Source organism: Caenorhabditis briggsae (assembly GCF_000004555.2).
Source record: "Caenorhabditis briggsae complete genome, chrX, whole genome shotgun sequence".
Classification (NCBI taxonomy): Eukaryota; Metazoa; Nematoda; class Chromadorea; order Rhabditida; family Rhabditidae; genus Caenorhabditis; species Caenorhabditis briggsae.
This window is the reverse complement of record NC_013491.2, coordinates 10520151-10536210: the sequence shown is the minus strand read 5'-3', so window position 1 is coordinate 10536210 and position 16060 is coordinate 10520151. Positions and strand designations below refer to the sequence as shown.

The 16060-nt window shown below is 35.8% G+C and overlaps 5 protein-coding genes across 5 annotated transcripts; 1 reads left to right on the top strand and 4 right to left on the bottom strand.

Moving 5' to 3' along the window:
- Positions 1-4631: 4631 nt before the first annotated feature.
- On the top strand, positions 4632-5795 carry Cbr-zig-6 (the record flags this gene model as incomplete). The annotated part of the gene is made up of 6 exons (XM_002644609.1): positions 4632-4686; positions 4734-4878; positions 4923-5071; positions 5121-5261; positions 5306-5394; positions 5655-5795. 6 exons carry the CDS (start codon positions 4632-4634, stop codon positions 5793-5795), a joined length of 720 nt encoding a protein of 239 aa, XP_002644655.1.
- A 269-nt stretch (positions 5796-6064) lies between these two features.
- CBG14633 lies at positions 6065-7910 on the bottom strand (the record flags this gene model as incomplete). The annotated part of the gene is made up of 6 exons (XM_045239704.1): positions 6065-6210; positions 6254-6344; positions 6392-6466; positions 6514-6636; positions 6687-6772; positions 7724-7910. The coding sequence occupies 6 exons, from the start codon at positions 7908-7910 to the stop codon at positions 6065-6067; spliced, it is 708 nt and encodes a 235-aa protein (XP_045095469.1).
- A 1566-nt stretch (positions 7911-9476) lies between these two features.
- Positions 9477-10950, bottom strand: CBG27730 (the record flags this gene model as incomplete). Its single annotated transcript, XM_045239703.1, has 8 exons — positions 9477-9596; positions 9643-9701; positions 9745-9828; positions 9873-10068; positions 10222-10438; positions 10484-10585; positions 10633-10801; positions 10851-10950. The coding sequence occupies 8 exons, from the start codon at positions 10948-10950 to the stop codon at positions 9477-9479; spliced, it is 1047 nt and encodes a 348-aa protein (XP_045099569.1).
- A 1504-nt stretch (positions 10951-12454) lies between these two features.
- CBG27729 lies at positions 12455-13157 on the bottom strand (the record flags this gene model as incomplete). Its single annotated transcript, XM_045239702.1, has 3 exons — positions 12455-12755; positions 12802-13070; positions 13116-13157. 3 exons carry the CDS (start codon positions 13155-13157, stop codon positions 12455-12457), a joined length of 612 nt encoding a protein of 203 aa, XP_045099568.1.
- Positions 13158-14150: 993 nt separating this feature from the next.
- Cbr-sru-48 lies at positions 14151-15458 on the bottom strand (the record flags this gene model as incomplete). The annotated part of the gene is made up of 5 exons (XM_002644607.1): positions 14151-14327; positions 14370-14466; positions 14681-14949; positions 14996-15205; positions 15252-15458. 5 exons carry the CDS (start codon positions 15456-15458, stop codon positions 14151-14153), a joined length of 960 nt encoding a protein of 319 aa, XP_002644653.1.
- Positions 15459-16060: the final 602 nt, after the last annotated feature.

The window sequence follows — 16060 nt, the reverse complement described above, 5'->3', positions numbered from 1 at the left end:
GAAATTAAAAGTGAAATTGATATTTCTTTCGGAAATGATGATTGTCTGGCTTGAAGTAGGATTATGCTTTTTGAAAGGTTTTTCGAATGAAAGATTTTTCGAAAAATCAAAAAATATACAGTAAGACATACTTGTGAAAATTTCGGGCCTGCCTGTCAAACCCCCGGGCCTGAAGAAATTATTAAGACCCGGGCCCAATATCCAAAATCCTGTATTTTAAGCCATATTTGGAGCTCTTAATTAAATTTTTTCCCCTTAGGTTTTTTTGTCTGTTTGATAGGAAAAAACCTTTAAAAACTCGAAAAAAAATCTTGATCTGAAAATCACATAAGGGCCCCCTTTTATGTTTTTCACAATTTTCCACACTTGTAAAATGAAGGGTCTGTCGGGCCTCGAAAATATTGGAAGAAGCCCGGCACGGTCCGCAACAAGTATGCAGAAAGATGGTAAAATTCCTTCTGATTTCTCAATCAACAAATATCAACCTAATTCATTTTTAAATGATGAACAAAATATCCTATCAAGCTTGCCAATGAGCTCCATCAAATGGTCTTTTTGTTCCATTGAAGCAGGTGGAAATGAGATAAAGAGAGAACGAGATCCCCATTTAGTTACAGGTTAGCCGGTAATAATCGCCTACCGACAAAAGTGTTTTCGATGCAACGGACGGCTTGCATCTGCCATAAAATCCGTTAATTGGCAATGAAACAATCGAGCAGTAATTAAGGTCGCTTCAGGTTCATACCGTAATGAGGAAGAGAGGAGAATAGATATAATATGAAAAGGTGTTCAAGACAGAGAAAACAAAGAGGAAAGTGAGAGCGACCATTAAAAAAAAAGAAATACTCTCATAAAAAAGTGTTTTTCCCAAAGATTATTATCTGAAAATATGACAAAAATAGAGGGAAGTGGGTAATTCTCCCACAGGTAATGAGAATCGGAGAGGTTATGAAATTCGGAAAATTGGAAATGGTGGGAGAGATTGAAAATAACCTAAATAGAAATGTATAATCGAAAGTGGTAACTTCATCTGAACGATTACGCAAAACTATTATTATAGGAAACCGGTTAATACCAGACCCACAGACCAAATGTACTCGTCCACCTGGTTGATGCATTTGCAGAAGTGCAGAAGAAACAAAAACGAGATAAAATTGAAGCAAAAAAAACAACAAAAAGATGATGCTGCTCAAGAACAGATGTGTTCCATCTGCATATCTTCGTACGTCTTTTTGATTTTAGCATGTGCATGTGGATACGAGAGAATAAAGCGGAATCATTAAAAAAATCGAAAATGCTTACTCGAAACCAATAAACCGTCACGTTTCACTCTTTAGTGTTTTTTTTTTCTGCACAAAAGTTTAGTGCCAGGTGTGAAAAGAATGAACGCTGTTTGATACGTCGTCTGGTTGTAACAAAAAGCAATTGGAGAGCAAAAGTGAAGAGCAGCCCCGAGACGAGAGGAAATTTTTGCGATTTTCGAAATGAAATCTCATTTGCCAATCTTCTTTCTCCCCAACTACCTGAAGATGATCTTCTAATAGTTGATCAGCGACCGACTTGCACCTAGTACGAATTCTTGAATGACGGGAAGAGCAGGAAGAAAAAATAGAAGTAACGAAAAAAGAGTTCCTCTTTGAGATAACAAAAGCACATTATCAGGCGCGGCAAAGTATGCACGTCTTCAAAAATTGACACCTTGAAGTGCTTTTGTGTTGTCAACCAAGAGCAGCAGCTCACAGAAAAAAGTTTTAGGGATGTCGTATGTGTAGTAAACATCGGACGATGGCACGACATTTATTAATGAATGCGGACAGTCGACAGTTGTTCTTTCGGGATAAGAGAGGAGGGACGTCGTCCCGTCCCCTTGGCTGTCATGATGAATAAATGTGTGTAAAAAACCATTCACTAAAAGAGATAAGAGTCAACTGGAGGTTGCTTACGTGAAAAGCTCTAATGCAACGTTGTTGGCTAAAGATTAGTTACCCAAGGAAAACACTTCCGACAAGTGTTGTATGCTTGTCAATGAGTGAACAGGAGGACGATGGGTTCAAAAAAAAAAACCATTTCTCACTTTCTTTGAACATCCATCAACAACTGCGCGTGTGAAATTAAGTGTCAAATTTGACAATCGTATGGGATGAAAAAGATTTATGGAGAATCTGGGAAAGCGTGACCCCAAGGGAGCCCCCATTGTTTTGGGAGACCATTCGTCAATTGGGAAGGTTCTCTGTCTCATTTTTGTCATTCAGTCTGCTCTACCTAGAGAATAGAGGTAGAGGAACTGCAAAAAACTAAAAAATATACGGCACCATTGAATGCAAAATCGGAGGGAAACAGAAATGTCCTTGGCGGCAAAGCCAGACAAAGAAGCTGTCCACTATGTGTTCGCGTGACAGTACGCAACACCTTCAGATGTTTATACGTAATATGTTACCTAAATCCAAGACAAGGTGCAACCCTCTACCATTGTCATATCAAATTGAGCATGATGGGATACACAAAATTAAATAGAACAAAATTTGAAAAGCAGAAGGGTTTCAAAATTTTGAAAAAGGGCGGCGAACGCGAAAGCTTTAATGTATGTAGATTAGAACATCGTAGAATGCATAATAAAAACTTCAATAACTAATTTATCGCATTTTTAACGATTTTTTTAAAGCATCGCTGCGGTAGAATTTGAAATTCAGAACGAAAGTTGTACTAAGGAATTGGGTGAAACAACGAGTCAGAAAGTTGAGAAAAAGATTTTTCTGATTTTTAAATAATTCGATCTTCCACCGAAAAGAATTTCTATGAAATTGTTTAAAAAATAATTTTTAGTATAATTCCCTAGACGGGAAATGAAATCTATCTGTCTGTTTTTTTCAGATTTTTTGTCTAATCGGATTAGCGCCACGAATCTTCATTTTCAAATGCTGTTGTTGGAAACCAACCAAATTAAAAGTTAGCAATATTCCATACTGACAAAAAGTTTCGAAAATTGGGCATAAAAAAGATCGCAGGATCATGGGACTTCATACAATTTCCTCAAAACGAGTTAATATTTTTCTGGTTATCTGTAAAAAATTTTCCGGATTTGTGGGCGCAAACTCAGATACCGTATTTCCCTTAGTAGAACACAATCTCTGTATCTGCGTTTTGGCAGCGATTATCTTGATTTCTGTAAAGTTAGAAAATCTCGGTGATATTATACTAAACATTTTTAGTGGACGATATTCAGATATCTCTTACCGAAACCGAGATAATTCAACTCAAAATTTAATTATAGCTAGACAGAATTTTGGAAAACGTATTTAAAATACTGAATTACCACAAGTTCAAAGAAGAACACAACTCACACAGAGAATTATAGCGGGAAAATCTCATAAGAGTTCACTGAGAGTCTAGATGTGAAATTTTGATATCTTCAAAGTTTGATTGGCGTAAGAAAAAAAATAGTCTAGGAATTCGGTTAGAAGGTTACATCTGTTAGTCACGATTTCAACTTTAAAAAATGACCGAAGACCTAAAAACCGATTTTTTAATCCTGGAAAAATGTAATATTTTTGATTATCGTAAGCATGACATCTTCCTAAAATTCTTTTGGGTACATGTATAAAGTATCAAAAAATGGTCTGAACCCAAGCTGGTTTTAATCAGTTTAGTTAAAACTGATAAAATCATTAAATGCGAAGCCACTTATTGATTTTTTCATATAGTTTTGAAAATTATTTCTCAGAGAGCTATCATCACATTAGAGCATACATGTCGCGGCCTGGGTTTTTGAGGCGAACATTATAAAGAGCCATTTTTTGAGAGAAAACTGGATTTTTGGGAACATTTTATCAAAATTTCTTTGTTTTCAGCTTTAAGAGGTGTTCTGGTATAAATTTGGTGCTTTAAAATGACTATTTTGAAAAAAAATTGAGCAAGTAGGCATTAGAGTATTTGAAAACTATCAAATCGGAATAAAGAGTATGCGGATGTACGATTTTATGGTTTTTTTTTCTATTTTCTTGCTGAGCCCTCGGTAAAATCGGAATGGTCTCAAAAATAGATCTCGAAAGCCAAACAATTCTTCAGAGTAATAACGTTGATTGACAGTTTTTTTCCAAATTCTCGTGCACGATTAACAATTTCTTCGAAATTCTTAGTTCAGGCCAAACAGGGAATTAAAGCAGGTTTTTGAAACTAATTTAATACATGTGCGTTTTTGAACCAGACACATTCAAAACGTTTCGTCTTAAATTTAAATTTTTTTATTTAATTTAAATTTTTTTAGATGTTTGATGAATCAATCTTGTTGACCTTTCTTCACTTAAAGTGCTAGCATGTGTGCAAAAAGGCTTCCCCTCATGTCTTCTCGACCGATTAACTCATCTAAATGGTCCCGCTCAATCACTCGAAATCACGTTTTTCAACGAGCTGCCGCCTGTTTAATGGGCATCGGCGTTCTTTTAATCTGAAAAAAGAGCGAGCGCGGCGAGGAGAGTGGTGATGGTGGTAACCCAAGCCTCTAGTATTTTGTAGGAGTCATTTCTGGGAGAAGGACGTCTTAACACCTGACGAGACAAAACACTTCTTCACAACTCCTCCTTTCATTCCTAGTAGCCACTCCGTGTCATTCTGACTTGGGTCCACCAGACAGGATGGCTAAATGTTTTGCCCTTATTTTTCTCCTCTTTTCTGTAGCAGTAGCAGCAGGTGAACCATGTTCAATGATTCTAAAGATATTTAAAAAATTATTTCAGATGATGAAATAATCATTTCCATCAGCCCAAAAGCAAACCCAGTCCAAAAACCAATCGGTCACCAGATCTCGTTGGTTTGCTCGGTTAAAGGAGCTGGAGATGAAAAGCCAGGAATGATTTGGAAGAAGCATGGAGGACTTGATAGGTGAAATATTTATAAAAAATACATAACGATTTTTTTGATTTTAGAACTGGAAACGTGGAGGTGAAAAAATTGGATGAGAATAACCTAGGACTCATTATCAGAAACTCTAGCGTAGAAGACAGTGGAGTTTACTACTGTCATGCTCAAGTTGGAAGTAAGAAGTATATGAACAAAATGGATGTTATTGTCTTTGGTAAGTCCAAAACGTTACTCATCAACAATTGAAACCAGAGAATTTACAGAGGACATTGTATTCAGTGACAAGCAGCTCCATCTTGGTCAGGTTCTTGCCACGGCTTCAGTCAACATCTCATGCGAAGTGTCCGCCAAGAAAGACAGTGTTATTACTTATTGGACCCGTCACGGAAAACAAGTCTTGGAAGGTGGGAAAAACAATATACTAATGATAAGATAGACAATGGTTCAGGCGGAAAACATAAATTCTACAATGGCGGTGCCATTCTCGAAATTCAAAATTATCAGCCAGAACAAGACGCTGGGCAATACACATGCGAGGTAAGATAACGCGGTTCTGTAGTAGATTGGGGATTCAAGAGATGATATACTACACACTTAATGGAGCTCGCGTCAATAAACTAGAAAATGTCGTATGTGGAATAGATGGGTTGTGAAAATATGATGGTTTTTCTTCTCAAGTTCTAATTTAGTTTTAAACAGAGTGAGAAGCTTTATTGAATAGTTCTCTTAATTTTTTCTAATCATCATAGACAGGAAAATACGAATAGACAAAAACGGTTCCAAATAGCTACTTTCAGGTCTTCCACGTCAGCAGCGGATCTTCTAATACCAAAACTGTGACTCTTGGAACGACTGTCGAGAAGAACTACGTTGCCTGCCACCAAATGTGCAACAGCTTCTGCACAGATGTTCAGAACAAATTCTTTACTAGCAACTAATTTTTTTGTCTCATTGTCGTAAAAGTTGAATGAATATTATTGCATTGAAAGCTAAGAATGTTTTTGACAAATGGAACACATGCCGATATGTTTTGGCTTGCCCCAAGGACGTCTATGGGTCAGGTCAGCTTCAAGTCACGCGATCCCTTTGTCTTTGTATTGCGGCGTGTTTTAGAAGCTGAATGTGAGAGAAAAATTGATTTTATTGGTCCACAAAAAATAGACGAGTATCATCATCATCATAAAATCGGTTTGCATCCTCATCATCATCACTCCCACATACATCGTTCCCCAGAATCTGGATAGATTCCTTCAGCCTTCTGCCGGAGATAATGATAGCATTTTGTAGCTGCCCATATTGCACCTATACAAATAACGATTCCCAAATATATTGATATCACCATGAGCATTTGATCTGAAATCGAAAATTGTGAAAAAACTTGATCAAAAAGGCTTACCAAATTTTTGATAGAATTTCTGCCTCCGAAAAGCAAACGTATAGTATAAAACGTAATTGGCTAAAATAAAGAAACATGCACATTGTGCAATCTGCAAATTTTTGCGTTAAATGAAATTGTAAGCTCTCGATCTCTCACTTCTGAAATTATAAAAGGAACTAGTAGGGCAGCGCAGTCATAATAAAGTCCAATCATCATCAGAATGGCCACAACCTGAAGAAATCAAGATTTCAATAAAATGTCTAGGTATGTGAACATACCGTATTTGCAACAATCAAAAAAATATCTAGCCATAAGTTGACAGTGTAAACACCAAAAAACATGCATATTGTAGAGAATAAACAAACGACTAGAGCTGAGATCGACACATAGAAACAGGCACGCTAAAAGATTCCTTTTGAATATGTATCGTTCTTCAATTGCTCAGATTTACCTTAACATGAACATCACCTCGACAGCACTTGTACGAGCTTCCCTCGTCCTCACCGCCAATTTCATCTTCGATAATGATTCGAGTTCCTGAAAACCCAATTTTTTAAACGATTCCAGTCACCGTTCATCTATCTAACAATTTTCATAAAAAAATGAAACACCTTACAAATCATTTTACGACAAAAGTTGATATTACCTTCAAGACAAAGGCAACAGCTAATTTCCATCAAATTTCATCACACAGCCATAGGTCTGAGTCTGGGCGAAGGAAAAAAAATCAGCAATAGTTGATAAAATAGAATCTGAAATTTTAAGTTTTACAGAACAAAAGTCGTCTTCATCAGGTGAGGTAGAGAAAAAGAGCAAGATCTATTTGCCACGGGAAGAAAGAAGATGATGAAACTTGAAACCAATTCACAGTTTCACAAAAAATTATTTGTGGAAAAAAAACGAGAAAGTGAATGAGAAAAAGAGTGATAAACAAAGATTTTCCAGAAAGTGAGATCTTGATATAAAATTTGAAAAAATTGCGTTTGTGGAAATTTTCATATTTTTGAAAAAACAAGTGTGAACAGTTTTCTTCTTATGCCAAAATTTTTTAAATCTTCAAAGAGAAAGAATCTTTGGAAATTTATCTAAAATGAAAAAAAAAAGTATAAAAAAAGTATAATTTTGATTTTCTCCTTCAAGTTATGGAAAAAATGGAAAAAAAGACATTTTCGAGAAAAAGTCAGAAAATATTTCAACGAATTTTGAATACAACACAAAATTCGAGATTTGCAACGTCTTCGAAGTTTAGAAAATCGTTTTTGAAAATTGCCATTTTGCTCTGAAATCGCGATTTTTGGTACTTAAATTTATATAACTAGGCTGAAACTGGTGAGCGGTTTCTAAAAGATTCTAAAAATTAAAAAAACTGAATATTACAGTTGTCCTAAAGTTATCACTATGAAAACTAGTCACACCGACGAAAATTTCAGTTTTAAAATTTTCTTTTTTTTAAATAATGTTCAACGGATACTAGGCAAGCTGGCAAACCTAAAAATATTACCAAAACGTGAAAATTTTTAGCAGGTACAGAATCCACTTTTTCAGAAAAATCATATCCTAAGATATTGAGGAAGTAAATCGCACTCTTGCATGTAAACACACAACTTGGACTAGGTGTAACGGATATATTCTCCACTGAGAGCAGAGTATACAATTTGAAAACGAGCCAACGCATTTCGAACATAAAAATCTTTCCAACGAGAAGGACGAGCTAACGAAAAAAAAAAATTGTCCTAGAGCCTATAAAACAAGGGGGTTCAAGAAGACGAAAAGTGGAGTATTGTGGAATTCAGATTTAGTAACACATGTCTGAAGAAGCACGTACCGAATCATCCACATCCATATATCATATCATGTTGCTTTTGCCCGAGACCATATCACATTTCACACAAAAGTTTCTTCCTTCGAATAAATTCGAAATTTTAGTCCTCTAGGATATCAGAGAGGTAATTCCAAAGTGTCTCCAGACAGAAATGAGAACAAAAAACGCTCAAACTACGTGAAAAACCAAAAGGACAGGTAGGACAAGAATCTTCAAAAGTTGTAAAAGCGAAAGATGAAAAGTGTGAAAAAAGTGACACACTATGACAACCTGAGTCGAGACGAAACGTCTGGAATGATTTGATGAGACAATGGTGTCTCCCTCAATAATTGCACTTTGGCTCAGTGAAAAAGAGATGAAGGGAGAAGGAAAAAAATCGGACCTGCCGATTGAAATGCGAATCGGTCTCATTTTTCAAATCCGACACCAAGATTGTAAAATATATATCTCGGAGAGAAATCGGGATGAACTGATAATCTGAGCGAGAGATAGCAAAAAGTCGGCATTTCTCTAATCAAATAAAAATTCAAAAGTGAAGGAAAAATGTTTTGTGTGGGTTCCAGAAAAAAAATAAGGTAAGTACGTCACACAATTCCAGCAATATATAACTCAACAAAGAGGACATGTTTCGAAAGAATAGAGGGGGCATTTCGGATGATCGAAGATCGAGAATGGGGTTTGGTTTTCCGAGTCGGAATGGGGAATGGGTTTCGGATTCCATTGTCGTGGGTGGGCGGTGGCGGTCGAAAAAAAGTAAAAGAGAACGCGCACGCTGAAAACATCTAAAAACAACAGATCTGAGCTCGAGATATTTGCCAACGCACAGATACCAATCCAATTACCTTTTGGCTAATGGATTGGGCACCTTCACCGCCATCAATGTTGCCCATTGAGCGCCGTCCAATATACAATAGGAGACTTTTTGACGTTTCTTGATCATCTGCTGCGTAGCACCAACACATTGAATTTTACACTCAATGACAAAGTGTTGGGTAATTAATATAAATGTAATCGTTGTAATATCTCAGTCCAAGAAGTCTGTTTGTCGTCTATCATACTTCTAGTTTCGAGAAAGCACAATTTTTGGTTTTTTTTCCTGTCTTGACATTGCTTCACAAATTTTTCAAAGTTTTCAAGTTTTTTCACCAACTGAATCAGTTCAAAAGTTTTTTTAAAGTTTTTTTTTTTTGATAAATATTTGAAATTTGAGATCTCATTCAATTATTGGTATTGAACCTGACAAGCAAATTCTAAAGATTCCAGGATTGTCTAGATAGGTTATTCTTAATCCATCCATTTTCTTCGAAATCTGGGTTTACAGAATGTTGATGTTTTCAAAATCTTTTTTCACAGTCGAAAGCAAAACACTATTATATCATGAAGCAAGCAGAAGCAAAAAGACAAAATATACAAAAAAAATTAAAGTTGCAAAATGTCGAAATTGAACACCTCCTCCAAAAGTTTATGAACCTCGGTTATCTTCAATTCCTGATCCGCCATATGGGATGCCACATTAAGAATAGCCATGGCGTTTGTGTTCTGTAAATCTTAGATATTCATTCAATTTTGACATTTTTAAACTTACGTCTCTTTTAAGAATATGCAGTTTTTTACTCAAGTAGCCGAATCCGAGTCGGAACAACACTGAAAAAATGATCTTAAACTATTTTTCTGGGAGCTTGCTCACAATCTTCATCCAGCTCGCCGCGATATCTTAAAATGAAAAGATGAGCACATTTCAGCAAATCTGCAGAATCTTCGGTGAATATCCCTGAAATTGATTTTCGACTGTACTAATCGAATTTTATTTTTTACCCATATTTTCTTCAACCAGCATTTTGTGCACTCGTCCAAACACTGTCGCTACGGGTCCTGCCCAATCTTTCCGAACATTTTCGAGAATTTCCATATAGACAAGACAGTTGACCACTTTCCAGGTGATCGAAAATGCACGATCAAAAACTAAGATTCCCATTGCGATTTCCTGTTTTTTATTCTTTTCGACTTTTAGCTGAATTGAAATTTTTTATTGCAAACTATGAACTACAAACTTTTTCAATTGCAATATTCCTGCTGAACCATCTAATGCGTTTGTAGATCACTGAAAAGTTGTTATTGTCGTTTGCACTTTGCATATAAACTAACAGTATATTTTGGTAAAAACCTCCGCATTAACTGTTTTCGCTTCTTTGTTATCATCTGAATCTGTCAAACCGTCTTTCTTTTCATCTACCTCTTCTTTCACTTCTTTTTTCTCGTTGTCCTTATCAGATTTGCCCTCTTTCTCTGCACTAGTAGTCTCCGCTTTTTTCGTGACGTCAGTTTTATCGCCGGCTTGTGTTGTTTCTATCTCGGGAATTGAGACGGTAGATACGTTCTCACTGAAACTTATTTAAAAATTTACATTCCTATGGTAATATAATTACTTCGTAAGAACTTTCCCTAGAATATGTTGTTGCCAGACTTCACTGAATGCTTTTTCGGGAGTTCCTTCCTCTGGTATTGTTGCAGCTATTTTTCTTCCAGCGCTAGTAACAAAAAATAATGAACTGGAACTATCTACTCGTATACTTACACTGTCAGATTTTTGAACTCAAACTCTAGAAGAGTGCATTTGGGGGACAGAAATTCGTTGAGTACCAGCTCCGCAATTTCCAAGTCCATATCGTCCACAATATCTTCCCATGTTCCTAATACCTCGGTCAAATGACTCGTTCTCATCTTCAAAAAATACTTAGCCGAATCTGAAAATTTCAATTTTAAATTTTTTCAATCATTTTAGTCAAAAATTACTTATTAACTGATTTTTATCCGTAATTGCTTTTTTGTACTCCGTAGCATAGTCGACAACACCTTCTGTCGGCCGAAGCTTTATCTTTGGTTTTTCATCCATTGAATTTGTCTGAAACTTCATTGATGTTCTTTTTCAGTGCTTAGAATTCAAAATCAAATAACAAAACGAGGAAAAATAGGAGACGATAAAACGAGCGGCGTCTCGAATGGGCACGAAAAGTTTGAATGATATGGAAAGGTTCTCTAAATTGGCGAAACGGATAAGAAACTCGTTTTCGTGCGTTTTGTCCCGTTATCACTAAAACTAATGAGAAAAAAAAAGTCTGAATGTTGACAATGATAACGCAAAACTGTGTCTCTTTGCAGTTGTTGTATCAATGTTCGAATCGATGGAATGAAGAAAAAAAACTTGGTGTAAAGTGATAAATCGACAGTTTGAATTATTGGAACAGAATAAAAAATTTTATTGCGTCATCACATGACTTGGAAATAAACAGATATTGAAATTTTATCGAAATTTGAGAGAGGTACAAAACTTTGAGTGCATGGGAAGTTCTCTTTGAAACTTTTCAAATATTTCAGCATGGAAAATCCAAACTTGAAAATATCAAGAAACTAGAGAAATAGTGACCTTTAAAACATTTCAGAATTCTAAAACACAATTTCGGTATTTTCCAAAATTTTATATTTGCAAATTGTTTGAAAATAGTTACTCCGCACACCGCTTGCTTGAGACGTCTTGTGATTGAGTTCAACGTAAAAACAAAAATATCGGGATAATTTATGGGTGCCAACGAGAAAGTCTCCTTTATTTTTCAATTGTTTGATTTTGGCTCATTTTTCTGGTTTCCAATAAATAGCAAACTTCAATTCTGCAAGAAACACGAACATTGTTTTCACCTTGATTTTTTCTAATTCCCTTCCGTGCAATTAGAAAATCTCACGACTGCGCAAACTTGAAAAACATAAACTGAATTAATAAGCAACGAGAAATTGCTCGGAATCTTTTGAATTTTCGAAATTCCGAATTCCGTTCCAAATATCTCTGCCATGCTAACGCCCAATTCGTATCAATCTTTTCTCGTTTTCAAGTTTTTTGATGAGCATAGCAAATGTGTTAACAATAATGGGAACCCCTCCCAGTGGAACTTCAAAAAAATTGATGAAAATGAAAACATCAGAAACTTCGTGAACAAAATGAGTTAGTTTGCCATTTATCCACTGAAAATGACAATGACAAAACAATTAGAGTGCAAACAAAATTTTTGTTTTGATTTACCTGAATAAAAAAAATTGTTCATGATCTATGCTCCTTCACGTTCAAGTCCTGAACTCTGAATTTTTGGAGTGTTCTTCTACAGTTTTATAGCGATTTCTTCACAGTTTTTCTCTCAATTGTTCAGTTATTTCGAGCACAACACATAATATGAGATCGAAATCTGAAACGTTTTCATGAAAAACAAGATATACAAAAACGTTCTTCATTTTAAATACAATCGAAAAATTGAAAGACCATCTCTGCATAATACAGAAAAAAAACAGATTCATTAAATGTGTAAAAGATTCACTATAAATAATCAAAGTGAAAAATGGGTTGTAACTCTCTAGACATGCGGAAGTTGCGATATCGTTGGCAAAGGGATCGAAGCGGGAGTAACATGAATCTGTGTAGGTTTCACATAGAAAAGTGAAAAAATAATCAAAGTTGAAAAGCAACCAATATCAGAAATCAAGCTACCAGATACAATCGAAACACTTGACCAATTCATAGAAGCGACCTGAGTTTCAGATGTATAAAATTGTAATCTATTTTGTTTTCTCACCTTCAGAATGATACGAAAAAGATGAGGGATAGTGATGGCAAAAGTAGACAAGTAGAACAATTTTTGTAACCGTTTGCGAGCGCTGGAATCAAAACTTTAAACTGGAATTCAAGGTTCTTACGGCCTACTGGTCATTGATTTCGACTTTCTTTGAACGACCATCTACTATTCCGTTGGCGACGAAAATAAAAAGCGAAGACAAAGTTAATAGTCCAAGATGTTCATAATACAACACTTTCTTGAGTAAAGTGACGGTAAGGCTCAGTTCTATTGCGCCGAATGAGAAAGGGTGTTCTCTCTGCTTGAAATATCCAACTCCCACTTCCATGAACCAGACTGGAAGTGTAGGAAATAGAAAAGCGGCTGGAGTGTAGATATATAACAACCTCGTGAAAATCTTAAACTACTTTTTTTTTTTGAATTAATATGTAGTTCGTTTCACCTTCTTATCGGCCATTGGTCCCAACGAAATCACTAGGCGCATGATACTGAATAGAATGACAAAAAGTAGAGACCAATAAAAAGAAAAGTTTTGTAGAATATAGAGCCAACCCAATATGACATTTGGTTCCGTTGAAGTAATCCAGCTAGTAAAGAATCCAGTGAGTGGGATTCGGACCACAATCAGCTCACAGATTGAAGACACCAAATTCTGAGAGTATCGGTCTCAAATCCGATCACTCATTTCACTTACTGTTATTGCCATCAGTACAAGACTTTTATGAATATGCGAGCTGAACTCTTTCTTCTTTATAGCATTTTTCCAAAACATACTGAAACCGTAAAATGGTAGTACAATTGTTAGAATACCCTCTATTAACACAAAAATGCGATGAAATTGAAAGAAAATTTGAAATCAAGGTATTCTGATTGGTTGTAAATAGAAATTCTCATTTCCAAATCCATTTCTACATTTGTCGATGTTTCCCAATAATTGAAAAATGACTACTACAAAAAAACTAGTAAAAAATGTCAAAATTCAAATTCAAGTACAGAGAACAAGGGAAGGTATATGTATTATGGTTTTTTTCAGTGATAGAAACTGAAAAAGTAATCTGGAAAGAATGGAAGGATGAACAGAATGGAAACTGATGCTCCCGGGTTTTCGAACTTCCGACAACCTCTGATGTTTTGACTTCAAGCTGTGATTTTTTCGCATCCTGAATCAAAGTTCAACTTACAATGCAATTCAAAAATCAAGGTCTTTTTGATACATATAACAAAGAAGACAACTTCAAAAATATTGAATATCAGGTTCACATACACTCCGAGCTGAATTATCTCGGTTTTCATAAGCGATAATCAAATTTTATTGATTGATGCAATTTTTCTTATTCTACCACAAACATTTTATTAGTGTACAGGTTCTCAGTGTTTTTACAAAAAAATCAAAAAATTGAGATCAAAATGCAAGTCTCGGTAGTGTCAAAGAAATACGGTAGATCGAGTTAGAAAATCAAGTTTCAAACTGCAATAATTATTTTGCTACACGAGAACCCGATGGCGTTGGTTTGATTGCGTTGGACTTTCCATTGAAAACTCTATGAGTTGCGTAATAATAAACAATCATTCCCAGATGAGCAATGTCTGTGAGTGGTGTCCTGATAAGAATTGAATATGGCGACCATTCTGGAACAATCCAAGAGCACACAATCTGCAAGTTACGAGGGATATATGACAAAAATTAGAAAATTACCGTAAGAAGACAGTGTGCCAGATAAGGAACGGTCATTGCCAAGTTGGTGAGAACAAGAGAGAACTTTGCTTTTTTGTTGAACAGATTGCTCTTGGCTCTGGAACAGGTTTATGAAAAGAGGACCCAATATATTTTTACGCCACCTTAAGTACAGCAGTTTAAGTTACAATCGAGAACCGTTCAGAAAATTATAGAACTGGATCAGGAATGAATTTTTTTTCTTTTTGGAGCGATTTTTTTGAGGTTTTTACTTTTTTTAATTGTCCGTTTCTATATTCCCCTAAGATTTATTATTTATACGTCAGCACTACCTCGTATGTGAAGCATGTTTTCCAGCATAATAGGCGAAAAATCCATTAGTTACCGTCATTGCAAATGGAGCAAGAAATGTGGTAACGGTGTATCCGTAGTCCTTTCGAATTCCAAGCAAGGTATCCGTGTAGGAAATGAAAACGGCACCATGACGGAATACTGTATCCCATTGACGGCAATATCCGAGTCCTTGATACATAAAGTATGGAGCAGCAAAAGGCGAGACAAAGGCTAGTTTCGTGTAGACGTTCGTAAACTTTTTGTTTATCTGAAAAAATTTCTGTGATTTGGAAATCTTCCAAAAGTTTTCTAACCTGCTCATGATCGGTAGGACGGGCAAAGATGATGAGACGAACCAGGCAAAACTGGAGAGTGAAAAGCATGGACCAATAAGTGGAGACCAGTTGGCCAATGTATACAATGATAAGTAATCGGTTAGGCTCGAATCTTGCACACAAGCTAGTCAAGACTCCAGTTGATGGGAGACGGAATGTGAGCAAATCGAATACAAAGAAAGTCAAGTTCTACAATTATTCTTATTGTGGAGACATATTATTTTACGATTCTCACCGCTACACCCATCTGCATCATACTATTGAAAAGGCGTGGATGAAGGAATGATTGATCTTTTAGATTTTCATATTTTCTCTTCATCCGGAGAAGAACGAAAATTGTAGAAAACATGATAACGCTATCAATGCCAACAGCACAAGTTAAAGCATCCGGTGTGAACTCCCAATCAACGTATTCCTTGAGCTGATGGATAGAGCTGCGCATTTCAGCGAGAAAAAATACAAAGAAGAGGAAGAAATACAAAGAAGACGTAGAAGGTTGAGAAGGAAGCTAGAATCAAGGGTATCAATTTGACGACAGAATCAGACTGAATGACAATGGGAACACAAAAAATTTGTGCTTAAATACAACCCTCACTGGCTTGATTACCGCTCAACGTGCGTAGCAAGCGGAAGGGGAAAAATAATATTCCCAAAAGGGATCTCTAACAAAGAAGATTAGTCACGTACACCAGTATCAAGATTTTTGTTCATAAATATAAAGTGCACACTTCAAAACATGACTTCCTGAACTATAGATCGACACTAATTGGCAGATAAATAAGGGATAGGAATTTTGCAATTTTCTAAATGATGATTTGAAACAAGGAAGAGGAAAATGATCAGAAACGTTTTCAGAAAGCTTATTGGAAACTTTAATGGGATAGTTTGAAAATTTGATTCGAGCCGAGAAAAAACAGGTTAATTACAATTGACGAATCACTGAACGGGGAGTAACTGAGACTTTGGGAGAAAAGTTGGGAGATGGTACTACTGTACTTATGCTAGCCTGCTTCTTTTTTCGAAATATACCATGAGTTTCATAAA